This window comes from Artemia franciscana, chromosome 21, assembly GCF_032884065.1.
Source record: "Artemia franciscana chromosome 21, ASM3288406v1, whole genome shotgun sequence".
In the NCBI taxonomy this organism is placed as follows: domain Eukaryota; kingdom Metazoa; phylum Arthropoda; class Branchiopoda; order Anostraca; family Artemiidae; genus Artemia; species Artemia franciscana.
This window is the reverse complement of record NC_088883.1, coordinates 33,116,453-33,139,487: the sequence shown is the minus strand read 5'-3', so window position 1 is coordinate 33,139,487 and position 23,035 is coordinate 33,116,453. Positions and strand designations below refer to the sequence as shown.

The 23,035-nt window shown below is 35.5% G+C and overlaps 1 protein-coding gene across 6 annotated transcripts in view; it reads left to right on the top strand.

Annotated features, from left to right (window-relative positions):
- The window catches only part of LOC136040948 (tudor domain-containing protein 7-like), a 150,699-nt gene that overhangs the window by 7,821 nt on the left and 119,843 nt on the right, over positions 1 to 23,035 (top strand). For all 6 annotated transcript variants that reach the window (XR_010620920.1, XM_065725393.1, XM_065725394.1 and 3 more), the window contains exon 2: positions 12,943 to 13,032. Coding sequence is in view for 5 of the 6 variants with exons in the window: in XM_065725393.1 (XP_065581465.1) it covers positions 12,951 to 13,032 (82 nt within the window). In the remaining variant the exon portion in view is untranslated. The remainder of the gene's footprint in view (positions 1 to 12,942; positions 13,033 to 23,035) is intronic.

Sequence of the window (23,035 nt, the reverse complement as noted above, 5' to 3'; positions counted from 1 at the left end):
CAGTCCCAATTTATGTGGTGTCAAAGATCTGCAAATATATTTCCTAAATTTATGAAGAAAAAAAAACATTGATATGGCTTAAAACTTTACTCAAATATCAGAAATTGCATTCTAATAATTAAAATCAGAGAAAAAAAAACAGCTAGAAACTGAAAATTAAGGTATAATGTTGTTCTGCCAAAATTTCATTAGATAAGACCTGTCAAGTATGCAAATTTCTAAGACTTAGTAATTTAGCAATACCTTCCTAGACTATGCTCTTGGCCCTTCATTCATTACTGAAAGTTTTATTTTCCAAACATAACCTGTTTCCAAGAAAGCAAACTAGATAGAATTTTACTGGGATTAAGTTAGGAAATCAGTTATACTGTAAAATGAAACTTTCAGGGATTGATCTACAGACTAAAGTATGTCCTGGGAAGTACCTACCTCTACTTCTCCTTCCTCTAAAGAGTGACCTTAGATGACTTTAAAAATCTGTTTTATAGAAGAGAAACCTTGCAAAATAGTCTTCCACATAAATGAAGTACTATCAAAGAATTTCCAGCTTCACAACTTTACTCAATCCCAATTTATGGGGGTTTAAATATCTACAAATGTATTTCCTAAATTTAGGGAAAAAAAATAATAAAATGACTTAAAATTCTACTCAAATAATAGGCAAATTTCTAAGATTTAGAAATCAGAAGAGGGTTAAAATATTAGCTTGGCAACACTTTCCTAGGGATTATTTTTGGCCTTGGATTCATTGCTGGATGTATCATTTTCCTAACCTAATCCTTTTCAAAAGTAGCTTTTCTGGAATTTTAGCCTTCTTTCTAGTGCTTTGTTTAGACTCTGGAAACATTCCCGAAAGTTATATTAATCCATCTTAATTAATTTCCAAGATACAAGAAAGCCCCTCATTTTCACTGGGTGACTATTTATAACCTTTGTTAGGAAAAGAAGTTTTCAACTAACCCTAGCTAGTGTTATATAAATGCAACTATCTAGTGCATATCCAAGACCATAAATCTGCTGTCCATTTTTGAGAAAGATCCATAGAACTTTCAAAAGAAACTTTTCATGTTTCCAGAGCTTAAATTATGCCCTGGAAAGGTACCTCCTCTAAAGAGTATTTAAAGAGACATGCTAAGAAAACATATATTGCTTCATAATTAATAATATATAGAAAAATTGCAGTTAACACATTTGAAGGTGTCTCCATTATACTTTACCCCCCCCCCCCTTATAATTTGAAAACAGAGCCATTTCTATGATTTGTCTTGTCAAGGGAAAAATCAATGGCTGTACTCCTCCCAACTCAAATGTAAAAAAGCTGAATCAAAGAAAAAAAAAAGTCTGATCAAAGTGGACCAGTCCCCAGCCATGGCACCCATGGTGGCTGCCCTGGTTGCTCCCCCCCCCTTGAATGATTCTTCGTGCATATATAGCACAAAGTATATATTTCTCATGCAGTTTGTCATGTGTCACTCTTGTTTCAACCCTTAAATTAAACCAAACACTGACACAATCAAGAAATGGAACTAGACAAAAAATATATAATTTGGGTGATATGTTTACACATTAGGGAGGGTTGGGGTAAGACATAATAGAAGCACCTTCAAAAAGTGTCAACTACAATTTTTCTGCATATTATGAAGCAAGAATTATTAGAATTATTTCTTAACATGTTTACTTCTCAGTACCCCCAGTTGAAGTCTAATACCAAGAGTATTGACTTCTAATGAACCAAGACAAAATTTGCATGATAAAAGTTGAACTTTCATAAATAGATGTACTGCGCATAAAAGTTGAAAGAGAAGTGTTTAGTGCCTTGTAACTTTGCTATTTCTTCATTTATGATTTTTTTTTTCAAAATTTAGAAAAATGTTTACTAACCTAAATTTAGAAAGAAAATTTCTAGAAAGGTTCTGAATTTAGAGGAGAATGATTAGACTTATGCCTTTGAAACCTAGAATTAAAAAAAAGGTAAGCCCAAGTCAGGGTAAAGTTCCTAACTCTTAAAGATAGAGAAAGAGTAAAGGTGTGAATTTTAAGGACTTTCTTGTAACATAATTGAGACTCTGAATTTTACCAAACTGTTTATCAAAGATTGAACTTTGTCTGAGCACTAGGGTGTTGCTCTGTAATAACAATAAATTCATGCCTTATTCTTATTAGAAAAACTGTTTGATATGCTTTTTCAGAACTGAAGACTAATAGAAGATGGTAAATTCATAAATGGGAGGTTTTGTACTGTCTTGGAAATTAGTTGAGCTGGGTTAATAGAACTTGTAGGGCTGGGACCAGAGTCTAAATCATGCCCTAGGGAACTCTTTTGAAATAGCATATTTACTTCCCTCTCAAAAGAGCAATGACCATTTAAACCTCAGCATAGATAATGAATTTGCCATCCTCTAGGATTGCTCAATGTTGATTGCTGGATAAAAAACTTATAAGCTTTGTGTCATAAAAGTAAGGTTCAAAAGAAAGTTTTTGAGTCTTCCAGCTGTGCAGGATCTTGATTTACGACAAAAACTATAATTTGAAAAAATGTTTCCTAAGGTAAAAAAAATATGGTTTGAAATATAATTGAAATTTTTAGGATTACATTCCTAAAATGTTGAGTCAAAAAGAGTAGATTCAAATCAAAATTATTATCCCCTCTCCCCTAGTGCCCAGATATAGCCCTAGGCAATGTATAAACTCTACTTATATATTGGTTTGTATTATTTTTTGGATAGAATAATGTTGTAAAACAGAAGTCAGGAAAAAAAGTGAAATATTACATTCAGTCTCTGTACAAAAATAATGATCATGCCTATCAGAATTACATACTGGCCACTCCCTAATGGGACTGCATGTAGCCCCAGGCTGTATGCAAAAGCTTACTGATTTCTAATGTTTTTTGTGCTTTTCTTGATTTGTGGTAGGTTCATAATGCCTCAGGATTGGTTCATAATGCAAAACAAACTTGATAGAAAAACTACATGCATTGGCCAACTAAAATTCAAGAAAATTTGTTCTTTGAAATTTTTAAATCCAAAGAAACATTGATGTTTTCTAATATTTAATTGATCCAAAGTAAAAGATCAACAGTGTGCTAAACAACACCAATTCATGCAGAATTTCTGAAATTCATATGCCAGGCATGGCAGAGAACATGTGTTCCCTCTGAAAGTACAAATAAATAAACAACATTTATATGGGGAAAACATGTTGAAGAGTACAAAACAAAGAGATAGGTTGATACAAAACCCACTATTTACAATAGTTGCTATTAGGAAGTGCTCCATGTTGTTTCAGAGAAGAAATCAATTGAATTCTGAAATTAAAGGCAAGGTAGAGAAGTAACTTGGAGTAAAAACAAATGATTGAATGGATTGATGAATCCGGTTTTTCCTCTAGAAATTCTCCTTTTTTGTACTCGTTTCAGGGAAGAGCAAAGTTTCCAACACTCTTGGTCTGGTTTTTCTCAATAATCCTAACCTTCATATTAAGCTTGAAATAACCACGCACATTGGTAAAAGCAACCGTGTTGTAATTATTTCAGATATATATTTGCCTACTAAACGACCCTCTGCCAAGCAACAAAAATATGTCATTTACAAATTAGTCTCCAAAAGACTTGCCAATGTCAATTGGGAACAGCCTATCACCAATCATATTGAACACAGTTGGTCTGATGTGAAAACTGTAATTTTGCATGCTGAAAAGTAATGGACCATAATTTTTTGGGCTAAACAGGGCAAAAGTCTACCTATTTTAACAACCAAAACCTAACCTAACCTTTGAAAATCATTAACTCTTCAAAACTCTTCAAAACCAGACAACCATCCAAATCAAGCAGTTGAAGAGAAGGTTTGATGAACAACTGACAGAGGATGTTACATATAATCCTAAATTTGTCTGGTGTTATGCCTCTAAAAATGTCACAGTAGACGCACTGTCCCTGATATCACGTACAATAGTCAATCAGTTGCTGATTCTGAGCTGAAAGTTGAAGTTTTCAACCAACAATTTGGATCTGTTTTTCCTCGAATTCGAGTATTGTCCCCCTCCCTCCTATATATAATGTACCAAATACTATGGAACCTATTCTGATTAATTCAATAGTTCTAAAGGAACTTATGTGCCTCAAAATGAAGAAACCTGCTGGACCAGACTGAATTCATAATGTCCCTCAAAATGAAGAAACCTGCTGGACCAGACTGGATTCATCATTGTATCCTCCATGAATGTTACATTGTCTTTGTGTCAACCTCTTTCCTTACTATTCAAGTTATCATTAAATCTTTCCAGACTACCTCTGGATTGGAAAACAGCCCATGTCATTCCAATATTCAAGGAAGGTAGAAAGGACCTTGCTAAAAACTACTGACCTATCAGCAGTTATTAAGGTTCTTGAAAGAATAATCAATTCTGGAGTTATTAGACATCCTGAATCAAATAACCACTTGCACAGCTCACAGCATGGATTTTGCTCTGGAAGATCTGTTGATACCAATCTGCTTGAATCATATGACCATAAAACTAAGTTACTTGATGCAAGGGGTGCCTACTGACATGATTCTTCTTGACTTTTCCATAGATTTTGACACAGTCTGTCACAAGCAACTTGCAAACAAATTGCATAAAGCTTGACAGTACTTGAGGCTTGATGAATTGTCCCTGCTCTGGATCCTTGATTTTCTTTATATCCGATCTCAAAGTGTTCAGTTATTTGATGACTCTAACAGCTGTAATCTTTCTTATTTAAAGTATGTTTTGAGGGGAGTTCCTCAAGGTAGTGTCCTACACTTTTTTATATCTTCAGTAATGAGCTCCCTCCACTATCAACAGTAAACTAAAGCTGTATGCTGATGACCTGAAGCTCATTGGACCAGTCTTGTCCTGTGAAGTTCATACCTTTTAATAAATAATCTTTGACTGCTTGATCAATGGGCTGAGGCTTGGCTTCTTAAATTTAATGTTGTCAAGTGCCATATCATTCACTTTGACAATTCAAACCCTTGTCGATCTTATTGTCCTTTCCTCTGTAAATACGGAGCAAGATCTCGGAATCACTATTTATCAAACAGTTTGTGGTAACAAACTGTAGTAAGGAGCGACCCAGCTCAATAGCCACCAAAACTCTAAAAAATGAAATTTTAATACCAATAGCTACATCAAAAGAATCGCATTTTAATGCTGATTTTAAATATATAAGTTTCATCAAGTTTAGTCATACCCATCAAAAGTTACGAGCCTGAGAAAATTTGCCTTATTTTAGAAAATAGGGGGAAACACACCCCCTAATGGTCATAGAATCTTAACAAAAATCACACCATCAGATTCAACGTATCAGAGAACCCTGTTGTTGATGTTTCAAGCTCCTATCTACAAAATGTGGAATTTGTATTTTTTTTTGCCAGAAGGCAGATCATGGATGCGTGTTTATTTGTTTGTTTGTTTTTATGTTTTTTGTTGTTTTTTTTTCCCAGGGTTGATCGTATCGACCCAGCGGTCCTAGAATGTAACGAGAGGGCTCATTCTAACGGAAATGAAAAGTTCTAGTGCCCTTTTTAAGTGACCAAAAAATAGCAAGGGCACCTAGGCCCCCTCTTACGCTAATTATTTTCCCAAAGTCACCGGATAAAAATTCTGAGATAGCCATTTTATTCAGCGTAGTCGAAAAACCTTATAATTATGTCTTTGGGGAAGACTTATTCCCCAAAGTCCCCATGGGAGGGGCTACAAGTTACAAACTTTGACCAGTGCTTACATATAGTAATGGTTATTGGGAAGTGTACAGACGTTTCCAGGGGGATTTTTTGGTTGGGGAGAGGGATTGAGAAGAGGGGGATATGTCAGGGGAACTTTCCATCGAGGAATATGTCATGGGGAAAGAAAATTTTCATGAAGTGAGCGCAGGATTTTCTAGTATTACTTAAAAAAAAACAATGAAAAAATAAGTATGAAAAACTTTTTTCAACTGGAAGTAAGGAGCAGCATTAAAACTTAATACAAACAGAAATTATTACTTATATGAGGGGCTCACCTCCTCCTAATACCTTGCTCTTTACACTTAAGTATTTTTAGTAATTTCAACTATTTACCCTACAGCTTTTATGATCTAGGGGTCATTCTTAAAGAATTTGGACAAAGTTTAAGCTTTAATGTAAAGAGCGAGGTACTGACGAGGGGGGTGAACCTCATATATGTAATAAAAACATGAGAATACAAAATTTCGTTACATAAGCTAATTTGTAAGTTACGTATATCTTTACGAAAGTTCAAAATAGGGATGATACCTTTTTATCTTTTGTTATGATAGCTTTTGGGATGATACCTTTTGATACCTGTTATTTACGTATATCTTTTACTAATAAAAACATTTGTAAAAAATTAAAAGTTCCAGTTGCCTTTCTAAGTAACAAAAAAATCGGAGGGCAACTAGGCCTCCTCCACCGCTCCTTTTTTTCTCAAAATAATTTGGTCAAAACTATGAGAAAGCCATTTAGCAAAAAAAAAAAAAAAATGCAAATTTCGTTTTAATTATATATCTGCGGAGAGCCAAAATCAAAACATGCATTGATTCAAAAACGTTCAGAATCAAAGTGATTTGAAGGCTACCAGCCCCCCCCCCATCCATCATTTACAACAACAAGTATCCAATCAAATTTTGAGACATCTATTTTGTTCAGCATTGTTGGAAGGTCCAGTAATTATGCCTCTGGGGATGTCATCCCCCCCACCAAAGCCCTTAGGGCAAAGACCTTTGGGTTAGGCAACTTGTCCATTGTTTACATCATAGTATATGTTATTGAGAAAGGTATTCAGGCGCACCTTTCGGGGATTAGATAAAAAACAAGTTTTTTAACTGAAAGTAAGGAGCGACATTAAAACTTAAAACGAACAGAAATTACTTCGTATATGAAAGGGGCTGCTTCCTCGTCAACGCCCCGCTCTTTACGCTAAAGTTTTTTGCTGTTTTAAAAAGTAGAGTTGAAAGAAAGAGTAAAACTTTAGCGTAAAGAGTGGGACGTTGATGAGGAAGCAGCCCCTTTCATATACGAAGTAATTTCTGTTCGTTTTAAGTTTTAATGTCGCTCCTTACTTTCAGTTAAAAAAAACATGTTTTTTATTTAATAATGAATTAAAATCCAGCATTTGTGCTAAGGAGTATGCTGCTGGTGCTATTTCAACCATGTGGCCGATTAAGCGTACTCTTTTCGCTCGTTCTTCTAAAGTTATCAGTCTTCTGTATAAGGGACTTGTAAGCCCTAAGCTTGAAGTTAGAATAAGCCTAAGCCTAAGTTAGAATGTCTCTAGCCTCCCTTTATTTAAAAAAAAGACACAATCCTGAGAAAGGATAGGTCTTCACAGAGAAAAGGAGGTGGCGTAGCTATAATTTTAAATAATAATATTAAATTTTGTGGTATTAATTTCCCAGATTTCTCAAATGATGTTGATGTTATTGGTATCAAAATAATTAATACTCAAAATAATTTGGTCAAAACTATGAGAAAGCCATTTAGCAAAAAAAAAAAAAAAATGCAAATTTCGTTTTAATTATATATCTGCGGAGAGCCAAAATCAAAACATGCATTGATTCAAAAACGTTCAGAATCAAAGTGATTTGAAGGCTACCAGCCCCCCCCCCCCATCCATCATTTACAACAACAAGTATCCAATCAAATTTTGAGACATCTATTTTGTTCAGCATTGTTGGAAGGTCCAGTAATTATGCCTCTGGGGATGTCATCCCCCCCACCAAAGCCCTTAGGGCAAAGACCTTTGGGTTAGGCAACTTGTCCATTGTTTACATCATAGTATATGTTATTGAGAAAGGTATTCAGGCGCACCTTTCGGGGATTAGATAAAAAACAAGTTTTTTAACTGAAAGTAAGGAGCGACATTAAAACTTAAAACGAACAGAAATTACTTCGTATATGAAAGGGGCTGCTTCCTCGTCAACGCCCCGCTCTTTACGCTAAAGTTTTTTGCTGTTTTAAAAAGTAGAGTTGAAAGAAAGAGTAAAACTTTAGCGTAAAGAGTGGGACGTTGATGAGGAAGCAGCCCCTTTCATATACGAAGTAATTTCTGTTCGTTTTAAGTTTTAATGTCGCTCCTTACTTTCAGTTAAAAAAAAACATGTTTTTTATTTAATAATGAATTAAAATCCAGCATTTGTGCTAAGGAGTATGCTGCTGGTGCTATTTCAACCATGTGGCCGATTAAGCGTACTCTTTTCGCTCGTTCTTCTAAAGTTATCAGTCTTCTGTATAAGGGACTTGTAAGCCCTAAGCTTGAAGTTAGAATAAGCCTAAGCCTAAGTTAGAATGTCTCTAGCCTCCCTTTATTTAAAAAAAAGACACAATCCTGAGAAAGGATAGGTCTTCACAGAGAAAAGGAGGTGGCGTAGCTATAATTTTAAATAATAATATTAAATTTTGTGGTATTAATTTCCCAGATTTCTCAAATGATGTTGATGTTATTGGTATCAATGTCTGGATAAAGCAAACAGTTCGTGGTAACGAACTGTAGTAAGGAGCGACCCGGCTCAATAGTAACCAAAACTCTAAAAAATTAAAATTTTCGTATCAATAGCTACATCAAAAGAACCGCATTTTAACCCCTCGCTCTTTACGCTAAAGTTTGACTCTTTGCCACAATTCTACTTTTTAAAACAATTAAAAACTTTAACGTAAAGAGCGAGGGATTGCGGAGGGGACAACCCATTTCATATACGGAGTAATTTCTGTTCGTTTTAAGTTTTAATGTCGCTCCTTACTTTCAGCTAAAAAAATTAGTTTTTTTTTATTTAATAATACAAAAACATACATATTAAGCCTTTATAACCCTAATGGCCAGACTACAGAAGCCATGGATTTTTTCACAATTATATAACTAATTCTAATATGTTAAAAAACATCATCTGCGGGGATTTTAATGCCCACAGCATATGATAATGTTGACCACCAGATTCTTTTAGTTAAACTTGCAAATCTTGGACTACCCAGCAAAACTTGTATTCCTCATCGAATCCTTCATAGAAAACCGAAGTCATTGTTTGTGTAGATTCAGCCTCTTCACCTAAAACTTCAATAACCAAAGGCCTTCCACAGGGTGTAGTCCTGAGCTGCCTCCTCTTTTCACTATTTTTCTGGGACATGAACCTTCCACATACCAATCTACAGTATGCTGATGATCTGGTATTATGGGCAACTGGCAACACCTTTGAGATTGCACATTCAAAGTTGCAAAATGCACTTTTCCAATTTGAAAAGTTTTCTCAAAAGTACATTTTACCTATTGAACCCACAAAGTCAAAAATTATCCAATTCCACCATAATTGAAGTAATTTTATTGCAAGGCTAGCACTAAATGGAATGAATACTTATTCCAGAGGACAATCAAATTTAATTATCTAGGCCTCATACTAGACCAAAAACTAAACTTCCACCTTCGCATCACAAACACAATAAAAAAATGCTATAGAAAAATAAGAATAATTAAAAGACTACTAGCCACATCTTTTGGCTGTAATCAGAAAAACTACTCCAATTTTATAAATCACATATAAGACCCCATATTGATTATGGCCTCATAGTTTATGGTGCTTGTGCTAAGACCCATATGCAAAAAATCGAAACGTCACAAAATGATATAATCCGTCTCATATTTGGTCTTAGGAAACCGACAAATACTAAGTTTCTGCTTACTGAGAGTGAACTATCACCAATAAATGAAAGAAGAAGATCTCTACTAATCAGTTATCTTACAAAAATTGAAGCCAATGATTCTCATACCCTGCATAAATGGTTAAGAAATCCATCTATGTTCAGAGGCATTGCAAATGAATATGCAAATATCCAGAAGAAGTTCCCAGTGCCAGTAAAATCTATTGCACCCACATTTCCCCCCCCCCATGGAGTTGGTCAATCCCCATAATAAAGACTGACTTCTCAAAGTGGACCAAAGAACTTACCCCCATTGCTTTTATACAGAAAAAAATTGCCGAGCTCAATAATGTTGCATATAAAAACCATTTCCAAATTTTTGCAGATGGGTCCAAAATGAATGAGAAAGTGGCAAGTGGAGCGTTTATCCCAACCCATTATATTGCTTTAGGCGAGAGATTACACGATAACGCATCTGTAATGTCTGCCGAGCTAAATGCCATAAATGGCCTCCATCACTTTTGACTCTTAATAGGGAACTAAAACTTCAAATTTTTAATAAAATGAGACATCTAAAGCTTATACAACCATCCGATCCATAAAAACCCCGGGGCATAACTTGGAGTTCTTTCCCCCAGGCTCTGTTTTTTTTAAGCCCGAAATCCTTGTTATATGATCTTTAAACTATTTTGAATACATTTTCTATCCCAGAATCTCAATGGGAAGCATTTCGGGACAATACGGTGTGTGTGGGGAGGGGGGATATGTGCCCTCCGATCACTGTTACTCTTGAAAAAGGGTACTAGAACTTCTGATTATCAATCCAGTGAGCCACCTTCGAACTTTATACGGTCATCCTTCCTATAAAAACTTGATATGCCCCAAGGGCATAACTTACAAGCCATGCCCTAAGGGATTTGAGGAGTGGCATCCTGAAAAACAGAACGTCCAGAACTTTCAACACGCTGAACAAAATAGCTATCTTAAAATTTTAATTGAATGTGTTAGAGGAAGTCATGGGCGTGGGGGCCGTTCGTAAGTTAAAAATACCTAGTTTTTTCTAATTTTTCCGAATTAACAAACCCTCCCTCCCCAACTCCCCCAAATAGAGCAGATTCAGTCCGCTTATGTCAATCATGTATGTAGGACTTAATGCCGGTCGGGATTTAAAATAAGAGCTCTGAGACAAGAGATCCTTTTTAAATATCAAAATTCATTAAGATCCGATCACCCATTCGTAAGTCAAAAATACCTAATTTTTTCTGATTTTTCCTCTCGTCCAGCACGTCCAGAAGCACCGAACTCGCCAAAGCACAGGACCCCCCTAACTCCCCCAAAGAGAGTGGATCCAGTCTGGTTACGTTAATCACATATCTACGACATTTGTTCATCCCGATCTCTCCACTCTAAGTGTTTTCTAAGATTTCCCGTTTCCCCCTCCAACCCCCCCCCCCCCCAGTATCACCAGATACGGTCGGGATTTAAAATAAGAGCTCTTAGACACGAGGTACTTCTAAATATCAATTTTCATTAACATCCGATCAATCATTCGTAAGTTAAAAATACCTCATTTTTTCAATTTTTCCTCTCCCTCCAGCCTCCCAGATGGTCGAATCGGGGAAACGACTGTTATCAAGGCAATTTGTGCAGGTCCCTGACACGCGTACCAACTTTCGTCGTCCTAGCACGTCCAGGAGCACCAAACTCGCCAAAGCACTGGAAATCCCCCCAACTTTCCCAAATAGAGCGGATCCAGTCCAGTTATGTCAATTACGTATCTAAAACTTGTGCTTATTATTTCCATTAAGTTTCACCCCGATCTCTCCACGCGCTTTCCAGGGTTCCGGTTTCTAAGATTTCTGTCCCCCTCCCTCCCCCTCTAGTCCCCAGAGTTGAATTGAAAAGAGAGCATCTGAGACATAAAATCTTTCTATATAACAAGTTTCATTAAGATCCGATCACCCATTTGTAAGATAAAGATACGTCAATTTTCACGTTTTCCAAGACTTCCGGTTTCCCCCTCCAACTCCCCCCAATATCACCGGATCTGGGCGGGATTCAAAATAAGAGCTCTGAAGCACAAGATTCTTCTAAATATCAAATTTCATTAAGACCCGATCGCTCGTCCGTAAGTTAAAAATACCTTATTTTTTAAAAAAATTTCTTAATTAATCCCCCCCCCAGCTCTCCAAAAGAAATTCGATCCGTTTCGGTTATGTCAATCACGTATCTAGGACTTCTGGTTATTTTTCCCACAAAGTTTCATCCTTATATCTCCACTCTAAGCATTTTCCAAGATTTCCGGTCCCCCCGAACTCCCCCTAATGACACTGGATCCGGTCGGGATTAAAAATAAGAGCTCTGACACACGATATCCTTCTGAATATCTAATTTCATTAAGATCCGATCACCCGTTCTTAAGTTAAAAATACTTCCTTTTTTCTAATTTTTTCCAATTAACTGTACCCCCACCCCCCAGATGGTCGAATCGGGTAACTGAATATTTCTAATTTGATCTGGTCTGGTCCCTGATACGCCTGGCAAATTTCATCGTCCCAGCTTATCTGGAAGTGGCCAAACGAGCAAAACCGGGGACAGACATACTGACAGAAATTGCGATCGCTATATATCACTTGGTAAATACCAAGTGCCATAAAAATACAATAGCCCACAACTCCTAAAATACAGTCAGATCGAAACACGCCGGTATGCTCTTAGTATCACCTTTTCCGAAACCACTATGTAGGAAACCTACTGCTCTTTGGCTTGAATAGCGAGGAAAATTCTGTCTTTAGAACTAAATAGGCCTATTTTTACTTATGTGTTATCTAAATAAAAAATATACATTCTTTTTGTTTGTTTCCTGTATGGGTATGGTCTGTGGTTGTAACTAAGATGGGGTTCACACTCTTGTCTGAAGAATTTAAGCAAATAAAAGGACTAAATAGGCCTATTTTTACTTTTGTATTATAAAAAAAACCTAATAAATTCTCGGTTCTTTTTGTTTGTTTGCTGCATGGGTATGGTCTGTGGTTGGAACTATAATTCCACTCTTGTCTAAAGAATCTAAGGAAACAAAACTCAGGTTAGATTTGTTTAAAATTGAAAGTGTTTCTTTTGATATGGTTAAGAAAGTATTTTGCTGGGAATCAAATGGAGATAAAATTATGTTTAGAATACAGTCAAATTTTCTATCCTAGAAGAATCTGCACACATCTTGTTAATTATATGTCTTTTAGGATACTTTCACAAATTAGAGATAGTAACAAGTTACGGTAGTTATTTCTTGTTTTAGAAATCATCATGGATGAAGAATCAGTCGTCAAAAACATAAATGTGTCACTTGTTGTAGAGGAAGGCGGAATTCGAATGGGGAAGCTTGATGGTATGTTATTTCTATTTTTCTAATATTATGATCAAAAAATAATTTTCTGATCTATATTTTTTCTAAAGAGTGGTCAGTTATATTTTTAGTTAAAACTGAGAATTTTTTTTTGTCTACCCTTGCCAATTATTTTTGGTTGTTAAAGAAAACTAGACGTATTAGCAGTTTCAGAAACTCATACCCCAGGGATAGGAAACATGAAATTAGGTGATATAGAATTTACTTATTCTGGCAGGAAGGATGGGGCACATAAGCGGGGAGTTGGGATCATGATGAATAAAGAAGCTGCTAAGTCTTGTTTAGGCTGGGAAGGAATTAGTAATAGAATGCTAATCGATCATTTCATGACTAAAAAGTGCAAGTTGTCAGTTATAGTAGTATATGCCCCTGTAGAACATACTGACGGAGATACTCATGACTCAAAATAATTTTACTTATAGCTACAGGAACAAATAAACAGGGCCCTTGGCAGAAATATAGTGTTTTTATTTGGAGATTTTAACGCCCAGGTCGGTATAAATAGGGACAGATGGTGCTCTAGCCTAAGTAAATTTGGTGTAGGAAAAGAAAATAGTAATGGCTAAAGATTGCTGCAATTTTGTAGTTATAACAAACTATTTATAACCAATACAGTATATGATCTTAAATTGGCCCACAAGTTAACGTGTTATTCACGTTATAGTAAAACATCAAACCTTATTAATTATGTTATTGCAAACCAAAGACTGTTAGGATCAATACCAGATACTAGGGTATTTAGGAGTGCTGTTATTGATGTTAAAAGTAAAGATCACCATGTAGTAGTGTCTAGGGTTCAATTAAAGCAGAAATTTTGGAAGGGTAACTACCTCCCAGGAAGCTATGATCTTGGTAGACTCCAGGATGAAAATTTGAGAGAAACTTTCCAGGAACAGTTGAATGCTCAACTTGAGAGTTAAAAATTTGACAATGTGGAAGATGGATGGAATAATTTTAGGAAAATGATTTGTGAAGTTGTTGATTGTCTCTTAGGGAAGTAAGTTAGGAATGTTGCGAGGAATATTAGAGAAAAGGCTTTATGCCAAGAAGAAGAGGTGAAAGGGCTTGTACAAGAATTATCTGAGTGATAGATCATATTAAAACAAGAGGAGTGTAAAGAAAGCTGAGAAAGCATTAGCATATGAACTAAGGAGGCGTGAAATGGAGGCTTTGGATAAACTTACCAAGGATCTGGAAGATGCGGCTAGACGGCATAATAGTAAAATACTGTAGCCTACTGGCATGTTAATATGTTTAAAGGAAGTAATCAGTTCGAACTTTTCCCAATTAAAGGAGTTAAAGAGAGATGATCTGAACATTTTGAAAATACGCTAAACCGAGATAAAGTTACAGGAAAAGATATAGAGAAAAATGAAGAAGTTTGTGATGCCTTAGACGTGAAGGAAGAATGTTTTTTTTTGAGGAAGAATTAGCGACAGTAATAAAAGGATTAAAAAATAATAAGGCCCCAGATGTGGATAGTGTGGTAAATTAGTTTTTTAAATATTGTGGCTCTGAGGTTACAAATAAGTTATTGAAGATTCTGAATATGATTTTTGAAAAAGGGAAAGTACCTAGTGATTTTAGGAAAACCCTTATTAAACCACTGTATAAGAAAGGTGATAAAAGCGAGTATGGTAATTACCGAGACATTAGCCTGGTCTTTGTTGGTAGCAAATTTTTTAGTAATATGATACTTTTTAGACTGAAAGATGCTGTAGACAAAGTTATAACAGAAAAACAGTGTGGTTTTAGGGAGTTTTATTCTTAAGGTAATAATTGAGACATCTTAGTGATTAAACGCCTTTGATCCTCAGTTTTATAGATTATTTGCAAGTATTCGGTTCTGTTTTTAGAAGAGCTTTAGCGAAGATCTTATCCTTGTATGATATACCAGACAAATACATTAAAATGTTAATTGCTATGTACGAGAATAACACTGCCGCGGTTAAGATAGGAAATGACGTTAGCAGCTGGTTTCGTCTTAAAACAGGAGTTTAGCAGGGTTATGTTCTATCCCCCTTTATATGGATCATTTTCTTGGACATTGTTTAAAGGAGTACAGGAAAGGCAATAAAGGCAATGGGAGAACACGGAATCGATTGGGAAGGAAAAACTTTCTTGGACTTAGTTTACGCTGATGAAGGAAGTTAGAGGAGGAGTGTGCGTAGCTGTGTTAACCTCAGGCGGCTTGGTGCTGTAGTTAGTTATTAGTAGTAGTAATGGTAGTAGTTTAGAGGTTTGCGAGTTCAGGGTGCTAGAATAGGTTTGAAAATTACATGTTAAAAAGACTAAGTCACTAAGGCTAGGAATAAGTGAAGATGATAAGGTGACGTTGCGTAACGAAAAGATCGATCGGGTGGACAACCTCACTTACCTTGGTAGTATTATTAGTAAAGACGGTGGGAGAAGTGAATATGTTAAAAGTAAAATAGCCAAGGTTCAGGGCGTGTTTTTTTTTTCACGGTTAAAATTTTTTTTAGAGAATAGGAAGATAAGTATGCAAACCTAGACTAGAATATTAGAAGCTATAGTGATGACAGATGTGGAATATGGTTCTGAAGCATGGGTGTTCTGAAAGGCGGATATCGATTTGCTAGATGTTTTCCAGAGAAAGTGCCTACGGATTGTTGTGGGTACCCAACTGACTGACCGTATTTCTAACAGTAGACTGTACGGAAAGTGGTGTCCAATCCAGCTTTCTAGGGCTATAATGAGGGGAAGGTTGAGATCGCTAGGGCATGTACCGCGGATGAAGGATGACCAAAACAGTTATAATTGACACAGCTTTTGGTCATAAGATAGCCCTTTAGTTTATATGGTAGTCACATGATGGTAAGGCAGCTAGCCATATTGATTATGTTATTGTAAGCCGAAGATTGGCAGGATCAGTACAAGATACTAGGATTATAAAGGAGTGCTGTAATCGATATTAAAAGTAAAGATCACCATCCAGTAATGTCTAGGGTTAATCTTTGAAAAACTATCTCTGGGGAGCTATGACATTGGTAGACTCCAGACAAGAAAATTTACTAGGACATAGGTGTTGACGGATCCGCACATTGATGGGAAGGGCAGAGTTGTTTTTTTTTGGGGGGAGGGGCACTTGTCCCAGGCGCTTAAATTTTAGGTGTGCAAAATTTCAAGTAAATAATCTAATAGTTATAATCATTTTGTCATTTTTGGAATTTATTTTTATTAAATTAAAGTAAAGGGCACAGTTTGCAGTATATTGCAGCAACATCATATTCAGGAAGGGAAAGGGTAGAGGGTTTGATCCCCATCCCCCAAAAAAAGATCATTCATTTACGTTCATCTAAAGTACAAATAGGCCGAATGTAACTAGTTGTAAAGTTTTTTGTCATATTTCAGGTTCAAATTTTGTTGATAATTGAAAAATTTTTGGAAGGCGGGGGAGGTCCAGAACCACCACTGGTCTTCAGATGAAGTTAATCAAGGCTCTTTAATTCTTAAGTGCCCATCTTTTTCCTGTTCTTAATCTTCACCGTTTTTTCTTCTTTTTTTACGCTTAAAAAAGCTTAAAACAGAATGAGCGAAAGCACAGATCTTCAGATGAAACTACTCAAGGTTCCTTAAATCTAGGCTGTGGTCTTTTTTCTTCTTTTTTTTTCAGAAATAAACACACATCTCTTAGAAAGGATCTTTCATTTACTTTCCTTTCTATTAAGTGTGACTTATACAGTTTACTGCTTTCAAAATTTTTTGTTTATTTAAGATGAATACACTACAAAACTTGTAAACTTGGGCCAGGACTTGTTTGTAAATAGGAAAAGTGTACAAAACGTAATCAAGTAGTTCATGATAGCATACTGTGAGTAAGGAACGACTCTTGGTAATAGTAACCAAACACTATAATAAAATAAAATTTGATAGCAGCGTTGAAATTTGAATACATCAAAATAATCGGTGTTTTAAATTTTAGTCCAGATATGTAAGATCCATTAAGTTTCAAATATCTGAAAAAAGTATCTAGGAGGGAAATTTGCTACTACTATTACTAATACCTCACTGCAGCACCAAGCTGCCTGAGGCCAAAACACAGCTACGCACACTTCTCCTCCAACCTAATCTATTCAAAGCCTCCCTCTTTGCACCCTCCCAAGAAGTTCCATTTCCTTTAAATATTTATTTATGACATCCTCCGAACCCACACAAGGACGGCCTGCTTTCTGTGTAACCCCGGACGGTTGGCCAAAAAGAACAATCTTCGGCAATCTGTCATCCTTCATCCGCAGAACGTGGCCTAGCCATCTCAACCTTTCTTTCATTATAGCCCTAGACAGCAGGATTGAAGCACATTTTTGTGCCACCTACTCTTGAAATACGGTCAGTCAACCGGGTACCCAGAACAATCCGTAGGCAATTTCTCTGGAAAACATCTAGTAATTTCTCGTCCGCTTTTCGGAGCGCCCTTGCTTCGGAGCTATATTTGACCACTGTCATCACTGTAGCTTCCAATATTCTAATCTTGGTTTGCAGACTTATCTTCCTGTTCTTACAAACTTTTTTTAACTGTGAAAAAACACCCTGAGCCTTAGTTATTCTACTATATACATCTTCGCTGCTCCGACCGTCTTTACTAATAATACTAATAAGGTGGTGAAGCTGCCCACCTGATCAATATTATTGTTACCCAACGTCACCTTTTCATCTTCACTTATTTCTAACTTTTGTGACTTATTCTTGTTAACATTAATTTTCAAGGCTAATCTAGGACCTTGAACTCGCAAGATCTCTAAAAATTCATTCATTTTGCTCATACTTTCACATAATATGCTTAAATCATCAGCATAATCTAAATTCAGGAAAGTTTTTCCTCCCTATTTGATTCCGTGGTCTCCAATTGCCTTTCCTGTGCTCCTTAAAACAAAGTCCATCAAAATGATCCATATAAAGGGGGATAGAGCATAACCCTGCTTAATTCCTGATTTAATACAAAACCAGTTGCTAACCTCATTTCCTACCTTAACCGCAGCAGTAGTATTCTCGTACGTAGCACAAATCACTTTAATGTATTTGTCTGGTATACCATATAAGGATAAGATCTTTGCTAACGCTCTTTATCAATATAATCGAACGCTTGCTCATAATCGATAAAACTGAGGACCAAAGGTGTTTGACAACGAAGGGACTTTTCAATTATGAACCTAAGAGTGAAAACTTGGTCGACACATCCTCTACCTTTTCTAAAACCGCACTGTTCTCCCCTTAAAACTTTGTCTACAGCATCTCTTAGTCTAAAAAGTATCATATTACTAAGTAATTTGCTACCTACTGAGACCAGACTAATGCCTCGATAATTATGATAGTCACTCTTGTCACCTTTCTTAGGCAGTGGTTTAATTAAGGTCTTCTTAAAATCATTAGATACTTCCCCTTTTTCAAATATCATATTCATACTCTCCAGTAGCTTATTTCTAACCTCAGATCCACCATATTTAAGAAACTCATTTATCACACTATCAGCACCTGGAGCCTTATTATTTTTTAATTCTTTTAGTACTGTCGCATATTCTTCCTCATAAAGCAAATCTTCCTTCACATCCAAGGTATCAGAATTTTTTCATTTTCTTCGATATTTTTGCAACCTGCAACTATATCTCGATTCAGCATATTCTCAAATTCGAAATTTGCAGAACTTATAAAAATAGGGAAACACCTCCCAGAAGGAGGACAGTCTTGATGAGAATAACACCATCAAACTAGGCATATCAGAGAGCCCTAGCATTGAGGTTTCTCCACAAAATTTGCTCCTGAAAATTTCTTGAGCTACAATTGGACTATTCATAGTAGCAAACTTTAAGACAGTGGTTTCCAAACTTTATTTTACCATGGATCCCTTAAGAGTATTTGATCATATGGGGTCTACCTTCTATTTTATTAAATAATATAGACACGACGATTTTTAGTACTACAAACAAAGACACGAATAACAATTTTAAATTATTGTCTTTTAATGAGATGGATGTGCTTGCCTGTAATTAGCACAAAGTCTGCCAAATGTCGGTGTCAAGCTCATCTTTTACAACCAAATAATCATAATATTTCAATTTCGTTTCAGCTATGGCCGAAAAACCTGTTTCGTTCAAATAAGATTTTGCGAACGGTAGCAATAATTTTAAAGTTTTTTTTAAGCCGGTCAAAATTGAATTAGAGATGCATTCTTAAAATTTTGTTTTAAAGAAGTATCACAAGGTAGTTCAATCAAGTCTCTCTCTTGTTACTTCTTAATTTAAATTTGTCATCTTCATCGTCGCTAAAAGGATTCTGTATCCATGCATATTTTGTAAAATCAAAATTATACAAAATAGTTTGTAAAATCAAAATTATTAAACTAATTCAAAAAATTAATTAACAAAGTATCCAAGCGTTCCACAAATAGATTTTTATTTCCTTTCCAAGAAAATATTTAATTTTCTTATGAATATAATTATTGCAATCCTGCAAATATAATTAAACAATATATTAAGTAATTAAAATTAAATAATAAAATATTAAATTAAATTAAGTTATAAAACAAGCAAATATAACTATGAAATAATTATTGCTGTCACGAGCGTACAAATTTTAACAGTGAAAACATATAAATTTTTCCAAATGTGTCTTCCATAGCTCCATTTTTCTCGTGAATGCTTTTACATTAAATTTTGAATCAATAGATATATTTGTGGTCCTTATATCAGTTTCTTCAAAATATTTAATTTTCGTAAAATTTGTACCATACAGGTCATTTTGATAGTTAAATATCATCCCTAAACATATTTGCGTCCTCATTTTGATTTTCTTTGATGATTATTGCAATTTCCACTTTAACTTCATGTATTCTCTGAAACACTTTGGCACGAGATTGCCGTCGTACTTCAATATAGTACAAAAGTGAAGTATATAAATAGCTCCCATACCGTTACACAGCTTTGTAAATAATCTAACTCATAACAGACTATTTTTATGTAGTTTACAAATTTTGTTATTTTGTAAAAACTCTTTAAGTTTCTCACTCATATTTTAAAACAGTTCGTGGTAACTGTAAAGAGTGTTGCGGCTCAATAGTAACCGACACTCTAAGAAACACTTTATTGATAACAATAGATCAAACAGTTCGTGGTAACGAACTGTAGTAAGGAGCGACCCGGCTCAATAGTAACCAAAACTCTAAAAAATGGAATTTTGATAGCAATAGCCACATCAAAAGAATCGCATTTTAATGCTGATTTTAAATATATAAGTTTCATCAAGTTTAGTCTTACCCATCAAAAGTTACGAGCCTGAGAAAATTTGCGTTATTTTAGAAAACAGAGGGAAACGCCCCCTAGAAGTCATAGAATCTCAACGAAAATCACACCATCAAATTCAGCGTATCAGAGAACCTTACTGTAGAAGTTTCAAGCTCCTATCTACAAAAATGTCGAATTTTGTATTTTTTTGCCAGAAGGCAGATCACGGATGCGTGTTTTTTTGTTGTTTTTTTTTGTTGTTGTTTTTTTCCCAGGGGTGATCGCATCGACCCAGTTGTCCTAGAATGTTGCAAGAGGGCTCATTCTAACGGAAATGAAAAGTTCTAGTGGCCTTTTTAAGTGACCAAAAAAATTGGAGGGCTCTTAGGCCCCCTCCCACGCTACTTATTTTACCAATGTCAACGGATCAAAATTCTGAGATAGCCATTTTATTCAGCGTAGTCGAAAAACCTTATAACTATGTCTTTGGGGACGACTTACTCCCCCACAGTCCCCGTGGGAGGAGCAACAAGTTACAAACTTTGACCAGTGCTTACATATAGTAATGGTTATTGGGAAGTGTACAGGCGTTTTCAGGAGGATTTTTTTTTTGGTTGGGGGGAGGGATTGAGAAGAGGGGGATATGCTGGGGGAACTTTCCATCGAGAATTTGTCTTGGGGGAAGAAAATTTCTATGAAGGGAGCGCAGGATTTACTAGCATTATTTAAAAAAACAATGAAACAATAAATATGAAAAAGTTTTTTTCAGCTGGAAGTAAGGAACAGCATTAAAACTTAAAACAAACCGAAATTATTACCCATATGAGGGGCTCACCTCCTCCTAATACCTCGCTCTTTACGCTAAAGTATTTTTAGTAATTCCAACTATTTATTTACTGTTTTTACAGTAAATAAATTGTATTTATTCACTGCTAAAGTTTTTTTACTGTTTTAAAAAGAAGAATTGAGAGAAAGAGTCAAACTTTAGCGTAAAGAGCGGGGCGTTGATGAGGAAGCAGCCCCTTTCATATACGAAGTAATTTCTGTTCGTTTTAAGTTTTAATGTCACTCCTTACTTTCAGTTTAAAAAAAAACTTTTTTTTTATTTAATACATCAAAAGAATCGAATTGTCATGCTTTTTCAAAATGTGTAAAATTCATCCACTTTAATGTTACCCATCAAAAATTATGAGCCCGAGATAATTTGCCCAATTTTTGAAAAAGGAGGAGGACACCCCCCAAAAAATCAAGGGATCTTAATGAGACCGTCAGATCCCGTATACCAGAGAACTCTATTGTAAAGGTTTCAAGCTCCTATGTACAAAAATGTGGAATTTTGCATTTTTGCTGGAAGAAAGATCGCGGATGCGTGTTTATTTGTTGTTATTTTTTTCCCATGTGTGATCGTATCGAGTCAGTGATCGTAGGAAATCGTGAGAGAGCTCATTTGATCGAAAATAAGAAGTTTTAATGCTCTTTTAAGTGACCAAAACTTTTGGAGGGCATCTAGCCCCCTTCCCACGCTCGATTTTTTTCTCAAAATTGCCCGATCAAAATTTCCAGCTAGCCATTCTTTTCAGCATAACAGAAAAATCTATTAACTATGTCCTTTAGGATGACGTAACCCCAGAGTCTCCGGGGGAAGGACTAAGAGCTATGAACTTTGCCGATTGTTTACATATAGTATTGGTTATTAGGAAGTATACAGACGCTTTTCAGGGGAGATTTTTCTCGTGGTGATGGATGGGGGTTACCCGGGAGGAACTTTCCATGGATGAATTTTTCTCGGGGGAAGGAATTTTCCATGGATGGGGAGTCGGATTTCCCAGCATTGTTTAAAAAACAATCAGAAATTAAATAAAAAAAACATGTTTTTTCAACTGAAAGTAAGAAGGAACATTAAAACTGAAAAAAAACCCAGAAATTATTGCGAATATGAGGGGGATCGCTCTCTCCTGAATATCTCGCTCTGTGTGCTAAAGGTTTTTTTTTGAACTTTACGAAGAGCTGGCTATTCTAATAAACGGTCTTTGTGATTCAGGAGTCATTCTTAAATAACTGGAACAAAAAATAAAACTTTAAGAGTAAAGAGCGAGGTATTGAGGAAAGGACGACACCCCTTATGTACGCAATAATTTCTGTCCGTTTTAATTTTTAATGTTGCTCCTTATTTTCAGTTGGAAAAACTTATTATTTTTAGTTAATCCTTGGTAAGAGCTGCTTTGTAGAGTATGCAGTGAGTCCAGAGAACATCGGATTTTTCAATTTAATTACTGCTAGACGGTGAGTTTTTTGTCCTGAAATTGGCTTTGCATTTTAGGTATTATTCCACATTATCCTTTCTCATTAAAAAATATTGCTAATTTTATTAAAATATTACTGGATTTGGCTTTGCAAAAAAAAAATTATCTTCAGTTATAACTGTTATTTTCGACATATCGAAAATATCCAATTAAATAGCGGTTTTAGCTACATCGGTTCCTTCTTTAACTTGTATGGTAAATTCTGAATTTGAAATGCGTAATCTAGAAACTAATTGATCACCAGGATCGTGCCTGATGATAGTCTAATTTATTGTCCCTCTGAAAGGAACGGCATCTATAAAATCTCTCTAATTTTACCTTAAGATGGTGATCTAGCTTTTACTCAGCCTGGGCTAGTAAGCTCCATCAGTCCCGAAAGGGTTAGGATATTTTGTGTGACCGCGTAGTCTTAATTTGATTTAATATTTTTTCAATCCTATCTAATGT